The 7,500-nt window shown below is 44.7% G+C and overlaps 2 protein-coding genes across 5 annotated transcripts in view; one reads left to right on the forward strand and one right to left on the reverse strand.

Moving 5' to 3' along the window:
* LOC134183847 (large ribosomal subunit protein uL15-like) overlaps positions 1–4,476 on the reverse strand; it is a 10,756-nt gene extending 6,280 nt beyond the window's left edge. Inside the window, exons 1-5 of one of the 3 annotated variants that reach the window (XM_062651416.1) lie at positions 4,329–4,476; positions 3,450–3,607; positions 3,223–3,379; positions 2,769–3,155; positions 2,654–2,703 (exon numbers count right to left, since the gene is read on the reverse strand). In XM_062651416.1, coding sequence (XP_062507400.1) covers positions 2,683–2,703; positions 2,769–3,155; positions 3,223–3,379; positions 3,450–3,607; positions 4,329–4,424 — 819 coding nt within the window. In that variant the 5' untranslated portion in view covers positions 4,425–4,476 and the 3' untranslated portion in view covers positions 2,654–2,682. Of the gene's footprint in view, positions 1–2,575; positions 2,704–2,768; positions 3,156–3,222; positions 3,380–3,449; positions 3,608–4,328 lie in introns of those variants that run through there. The other 2 variants (XM_062651415.1, XM_062651414.1) reach the window with 2 other exon arrangements.
* A 146-nt stretch (positions 4,477–4,622) lies between these two features.
* Positions 4,623–7,500, forward strand: part of LOC134183846 (uncharacterized) — a 3,097-nt gene continuing 219 nt past the window's right edge. Inside the window, exons 1-8 of one of the 2 annotated variants that reach the window (XM_062651413.1) lie at positions 4,623–4,755; positions 4,853–5,037; positions 5,220–5,837; positions 5,922–5,964; positions 6,170–6,347; positions 6,520–6,638; positions 6,884–7,028; positions 7,167–7,500. The exon at positions 7,167–7,500 is cut by the window's right edge and continues 219 nt beyond it. In XM_062651413.1, the coding sequence (XP_062507397.1) occupies positions 4,933–5,037; positions 5,220–5,837; positions 5,922–5,964; positions 6,170–6,347; positions 6,520–6,638; positions 6,884–7,028; positions 7,167–7,458 (1,500 nt within the window). In that variant the 5' untranslated portion in view covers positions 4,623–4,755; positions 4,853–4,932 and the 3' untranslated portion in view covers positions 7,459–7,500. The other variant, XM_062651412.1, reaches the window with a different exon arrangement.

Consider the following 7,500-nt stretch of genomic DNA (forward strand, 5'->3'; position numbering starts at 1 on the left):
GGGGCTCCGCCATGCCTTGGCTTCCACTTGGTACAGGCCCGCCATGCTTTGCTGTATGAGTAGGCAGTAATTAGCTATGAAGACAATGGACTTGTATTTGTATTTTGAAAAGTTGGAAGTTGTTTCAGGCTAACAAGTAGTTCCTGGGATGCTTGGTTTGAAGATAAGACCAATTAGGACAAAGACTGCCATATGGTATGAACTTAATTATAATACAAGTACTCAAAGATAAACACTGGTCTTGCACTCTGCCCACTATTTAGGTCAGTATCTGATGGTAACAAACCAAGTCTGTAGATATCTGGCCTTCCTATCCTATAAAGGCAGGTTCTCAACTTCTTGAGGTCTGGAAATTTTCCCACTCTCATTAATATAGCTATCATGTGGTCAAGCACAGTGAACTAGGACAGAGAGAAACTTTTTTTACATAAAAAGATAAACCACTTTGTTCCTTTGTGCCTGAGCATTCTGTGACAACAGTTTGTGGCATCTCAGCTTAAGCAAACCTGCATCAAAGCTTTTGTGGTCTAACCATCAAAATTGGAATGGGCGGGACCAAAATTTGAGGTGGGCGTGGTTATTTCCGCAGTGTCTTCCAAAAATCCTGGGAACACCCCTGTCTAGTGTGCATATACACAGAGAATGAGTGTGTTGTGCACATTCAATAACAAATACAAGTCAAGAAAACTAGAGAAACATAGATATAGTATAATCAGCTACTTCGACAAGTCATTTGCTCGAACACTTTTAGTCTCAAGTCAGACTATACAGAAAGTTCAGGTGGCACCATTACCACAAACTACAGAAATAATTCTTTCTCCCATGACCTCACATTTTCAATAACTTTGTTTGAAAAGAGAAAGAGGATAAGCCCATGATTCCCTGCTTCTTTCTCCAACTACGCCTACTAATCAGACAAGAGAGAAAGATGAGCCATCATCTTCATATGTGAAAGTCCTACATTTCTCGACCCTCGGTTATCTATCCGTATTTTCAAAGATACACCACCCTTGCAACAACATAACAAAAATTGTCGTCATAACTTTGCAGTAGGCAACCCGAATAGAGAGTAACAAAGTTCCATAAAAGCACAGACTAAAGGACAGCTCATGTAACTGTTTATACCATGATACCTTCAATATATAAGGCAAGTATCATCATTTATACGTTGCAAAAATGTGAGTCACTTGAACTGCTCACAGTTGATCAAAATGTCTGAAAACACGTGTCACGCAACAGTGAGAGAGGCAATCCCAATTTATTCAGAAACAAGTTCAAACAGCTCATTAAAAGTCGTCACTAACTTTTGTGAAATTTCTAAAAAACAGAACAACAAAACCTAATGATTGCATAATGCCACCATATCTTCTATCGTTGGTACACTGCAGCACATTGCAATCGTTCTTTAAACTCCATGTCATACTTGGGGCAACCAGTGAGTACATCACTCATGATGTCTACAGCACATCATCAACTATACTTCATTACACAATTTCAGTGACATCGTTTAAGTGCAATTTTCTTGGATAAGTATAGTATTCAGTGTAATCACACCACACCTAACTGAAAACGCAGCACATCTACACAGAAAATGCTGTGTGATCGCCGACAGTTACCATCTCAGTACAGATTTGTACACTAATGTAATCATAGCATGAGCCTTCTCTTAATAAATAAGAAATAATAACATTCACTAATATCATCCCCTGGCTGAGGATTCATTCCTTAGCAGTGTTTCAAAAAGTGGACGTCAAGTTGTCATTTGACGACTAACTGAGTTCATGTGACGACCAATTATACCAGCAAGGTAACCATCCTAACGACTAAAGTCACTCAAGTATTATGGTAGACCCACTAAAATTTTGTTTTTATGCTGTAGAGCAGACCAAGAGTGACACCCCTAGAGTCTTGGGATTTTGTTTACTTGCAAGAACAATCAGAATAATTATTTGATATTTATGAAATATATGTAAAGTCCTAAACTCGTTGACAACTGAAAAATTTGCGAAGTTGCCAAGATAACGACCAAGTCTGCCATAAAATTTCAAACACGCTTTAGTTGTATATCACAAATTAGGAAACAGACACTACGAACACATCGAGTAAGAAATAAATTTGGTATGATGAACCCACTGTATACTTTTGTCACATATTTCCTATTTCACGTAAATTAGATATGGATACGCTCTTCTTTGCCACCTCATGAGCTCAGCACATCATTGGATTAACATCATATGAAACAGGAAACATAACGACAAACCTGGGTATCGGGGAGTGCGCTATAGCCTCGGTATTCCAGACTGCTTTCTGCACGTGATGAGAGGGGAGAGTGGGAGGAGAGAAGAAAGCAGGCTAAGTGCGCTATGGCACTGGTAGTTAATTTTAACGCCAATTTCACTTCAGGATAGCATAGCCCTAAAATGCTTCCATAAAATGCCACAATTTCTATATCATCTAACCCTAGTACGTAGGAAGGTCCAGTCCCACAAGAAACAAAAGATGGCACTGGTCCTGAATTTTAACTTGATTAATTATTACGTAATTCATCGATTAGAACCTGCTACCAAATCATGTATCAACCAGAAAGTACTCTGTATTATTCCAAATGTACACCACACCGAAAATAGACATCTACATACCACATCAGACTCACAGTTCGTTCTCATTTCGACATCTTCAATCTCATACTGTCGTCTCTATCTCCTAAACACCACCGATAAACCCCAACTTACCAACCACTCATGGACCAAATAACAACACAAACTTACCGGCACAGCAACAGAATTCTGTACTACATTAAAATTTTCTGCTATCTTTTCAGATTCTATTGCCTGCCAGCCCTTCGGTCTCCTGGGTAACTTCTTTCTATTAGTAATGCCAAGCACTCGTTCTCTTGTCTCCAAGTCTGCCAACTCTTCCGACAAATAGCCACGATTTGTGTAGTCCATATAATAAGGAAGAAGTTCGTTGCTAGGCAATGCCCTTCGTGGAAGAGCTCTCCCTTCGAACTTCTCCGGTTTTAGTAAAACTCGTAGTCCCAACTTGTTGTAATGCGCACTGACAATACGACCTCCTCGTTTCTCAACAGCATCGATGGCAGACTTCGACGCACAACTAACTTCGATGTCAATTTTTGATTGAAACCACTCAGCTCCCTTCATTCAATAAAAAACAATTCCAATACGATGACGCCGACGTCTAGTGAGTTTGCTAGCATCATACCCCTCCTAGTAGTTTCACTCCATGTTTAACATGTCTACTAATGACTCCAGCTTGATGTAGAGTATACATATTTATTGGTCCGTTTGCATCAATCCTACCACTGTCTATCCAAAGTTGCAGCTTAGAGAGATTCAGAGGCTCATATTCACGTCTAAAACTGAACCCGTAAAACAAGACATGTACTCTGGTGTTGCTGCAAATCACGCTTTGTTAATTAATTAACCTACTTGTTGTTAAATCCGTGTTTTGGGATTCGAAGATAGAATGGTGTCTGACCCCCTTCGAATCCAACTCTCGGTCTTGTTCCTCGTTGGCCTTGACCTTTATGTCCGCGTCCGCAGGTCTTGCCTCGTCGAGAGCCAGGCCCTCTCCCTACTCGAATCGCCTGCACGAACCAATTAATTAATCCTATTACTACACATCAAACTAGACTCATAATTAATCACACACAATGCATCTAACTAGACTCATAAGACTAGACCACTACCGGAGGTAAAGCCAATTGTGAAATCGTCCACTTTGTTATAGGCAGCTTTCCCCCACTTTACAGGCATCTTGCACACCGCAAAAGCAATTCAGACAAGTTTATTGTTTCATTCATTAATTGATGGAGCTTCCATTGTGGTTTGTGCTATTATTAATTAATGTCTGCTACATCCTCTCATACAGTGCTAACTCCAGAAACAGACGAGCACACATAAAAATTCAAGAACATTTGTTAGAAAGAAATCAACATGTCTCAACTGGTTAGCCCAAACATAGGCAGATGTTTCAGCACACGAAAACATTTGTTGTATACATGACGTGAACATGCGTAATGGTATCCTAGGTATCCAGTTATGTTTCCGGTAGCCTCAAGTTTCAAGAATGCACACAATGTTTGGTATCATATTTCACAATGACCTGTTTGCCTCCTGTGCTCATCCGTCGACTATCACCGGAAATGAATCTAATACAACTACCACAGCTAACAGCTACACGCTAAAACAATGTCAGGCTGTCTACAAAAGTTGTAGGATGCAGGTTTTCCACACAATCACGTGACATGTGACACGTTCAGTCAAATGCTAGCGCGCCTTTTGCCGATCATCCATAACACTTCTTACCTTCTTCTTCGCTCCAGGAAGATCAGCAATGTTATTCAATCCGACTCGAGGCAAACGATACAGAAGAGAAGTGAGCTTATCTGTCGACATTGCCATCTACACACGCCCAAACATCCCCGTATAACATCGTCATTCTCACGTGGACACCCGCCGACTGCTCCCGTATAACTCCAGACAGTCTCCACGTGCCGCACAAAATGCCCGTATAACACCAGACACCTATGACATGCGGAACTAAAAACAGACAGTTGTTGCACGCGACTGGGCGTACCGCACCTCGAGATAATAAGCAAATGACCTATAATCGAGTCATAAAGGCGGAGCTTACAAGGAAAGTGAGTCGAAGCAGACAGTTTAGAGGTGTGCGGTACACCTCTCCATGTCTAGAACACTCTAACGAAGTCTGAATGGGCAGTCTATCTGCGCGGTAGGCAGTCTCCATAGGTTTCAAACGAGCGACGGAAACCGCACTCTTGCATTGCGAGTTTTGCCGCGAGTTTCAGGCGTGGTTTGTCAATTTGTAGGTAAAATCCTCAAGCTCACTCTTCTCTCATCATTCGAACATTGGTGTGGGGGCGAGCTTCCTGACTAGTCTGATCGACCAATGGCCTGTTCCACTATGATGTACGACGCCTTCCCTGGCAAACGAGACATGCAACTAGCAAATCCCTATTACTACCATGCGGACAACTCTCAAGTCGATGCACAGGTAGGTCCGATGTCGTGGCTAAGTGTAGGAGTGTAGGACGCAGAGTGAAGTCCCGCATCCTGTATGCTGTGACAGTCGTAAATGGTTTTAGGAGGTGATAATGCACCACTCGTGGCGAGTAGACGCAATTACGCTTGTTGCTTGGCTTGAATGTAATGACCGATGCGTCTGTATCTATCTAGATGAAGAACGGATTTCGGTACGGTTCGCCGGATGCCAGATGGATTCCTCCGCCGTTCGGTGCGACGACTTCGCAGCCTCAGTTGTACAACTGTCCGTCACAGGCCGGATACTTCCCGCCCGTCTGTCCTGTCGGATCACCCGACAGTCAACAGCATAGTCCGAGACAGCTGTCACCGTCACTGTCGGCCAATGATCAATTCGGCTATCCGTCAACCCAGCAGAGTCTACACGGTCCGTCATCGTCGTCTCCGCGACATCATGCGCATCGCTATGCGCCCTACGTTTTCGGTGACCGTCAACCCTATTTTCCTTCCTGTTCGAGAGAGCAGAGAGTGCCCAACGGACTAACGAGTCCCGACACGACGATTGCTACATCGGAACCGTTCTCTTTCACTCTGCCCAACATGAGATCGACGAGCGAGTGTACAAAACCTCCCACCAACCCTCTGATGAATCTCTCGGAAGCCTCGCAAAAGCAGCAGCTGCGTTGCAACGGAGACACCTACTCGCACCGCTTTCAGTCGCACGAGGATATCACCCGGGATGACGACCTATTTGGTTGTCCTCGTGCAGAGCACTCGCTGCAGCCGTTCGATCAGCAGCAATGCACATTTGGGGTAAGAACATTAATCGTTTTGCGGTCTAAAAACGCGATTGATTTTATCAAGATCGCAACCTCTTTTTCTTTCTTCCGTTTTTAGGACGAGCTTGGCAGCCAGAGTTGCGGGTCATCGTCAAGCGGAGGTGAGAACGCGAGCTCGTGTTGTTTCTACAGCATCTTGTTCGCCCCCGTTTTGTTTACGACTCGCCTATTTGCGACTCCCTCGACTAATGCGATTTGCGCATTAGACAGTGCATGCAACCAAGCTTGCACATCACATCGAAACACAAACGTTGTGGTCAGATTTCGATTTGAATCAATTAATTTGTCGTGTGTCTCGTTCTCTAGCGCCGAGTCCCGATCGCAAGCGCGACGTCCATCCGTCTGACGTCTTCTGCTGTGTTCCCGGGCGCCTCTCGCTTCTCAGCTCGACGTCAAAGTACAAGGTGACAGTCGGAGAGGTCACGCGTCGCCTCTCAGCGCCCGAATGTCTGAACGCGTCGCTTCTTGGCGGCGTTTTGCGAAGGTAAGCACCGCGATATTTTGCACGTTATTAGCGTTCGTGTCCACAACGCGAAGACTAATGAGCGTCGGCATTTAGTTACACAGTTGTGATGATCATCGGTGTTTAGTGGGCGGGGCGTGCGTCTAGTTCAATGATTGGTCAACCACTAAGGCTTGAATTTTCTGTCTTACAGAGCGAAATCCAAAAATGGCGGGACGGCTCTGAGGCAACGCCTGGAAACCATCGGCCTGTCTCTCCCGCCTGGAAGACGAAAGGCGGCCAGCGTGTCCCTCCTGACGTCTCTTGTCGAAGGTAAACGCGCTTGGCTACTAGTCCGCCCGCGTGACAAATTGTCAGCATTTTCCATCAATTTGTGGTTTCGTGTCATGATCGGAGGTGTTGATAGTGATGCTCGCGTTTACGTGTTGGGGGTATTGTCGACCCATGCAGGGACGACCGCAATTTGTTCCGAAAATTTACGCCGCAATTGAAGCGGTCAATAGTGCTGCTAATGAACTTGGCAGATGGTGTGACTTAGTTTTATTTCTGGTTTCCAGGTGAGGCGATACATTTGGCTAGAGACTTCCACCAAGTGTGTCAGACTTCATTTCCTGCTGCTGAGCTGGCTACTGCTGCTAACAGGCAGCATCAAGGCGACGATGAGTTCATGCAGAAGAGAAGAGAGACCATCAAGTCGGCCATGTAAGCAGGACACACACACACACACACACACACACACACACACACACACACACACACACACACCACACCACACACACACACACACACACACAGCACTACTTGTTCACTTTATCTAACATTTAGTATCTCTGGGTGTAGAAGTGTAATGTCCGAACTACATGAGATGATCAGTGGCAGTTGCTCCTTCAGTGCCGAAGAATACAACCCAGAAATGGCCGCCACGCCAGGACTCAACTACTTTGGTCTGATCACTCATGGATTCGGACCCGCGACGATCAATGCGTCGCTGGCTGCCGTTCTACAGTATCTTCATGAACTGCAAGCTACCACGAGGAGTGGAAGCTGTTCGAGTGACAGTGGGGTCTCTATGGATGAGGACGCCAAGAGCGATACATCTGTAAACCGGAAATGCTCATCTAAGAGGAGATGAACAGCAAGAAAACTTAGTTGAAACTGATTTAGATCATTCCAC

This window comes from Corticium candelabrum, chromosome 8 (genome assembly GCF_963422355.1).
Source record: "Corticium candelabrum chromosome 8, ooCorCand1.1, whole genome shotgun sequence".
NCBI lineage: Eukaryota > Metazoa > Porifera > Homoscleromorpha > Homosclerophorida > Plakinidae > Corticium > Corticium candelabrum.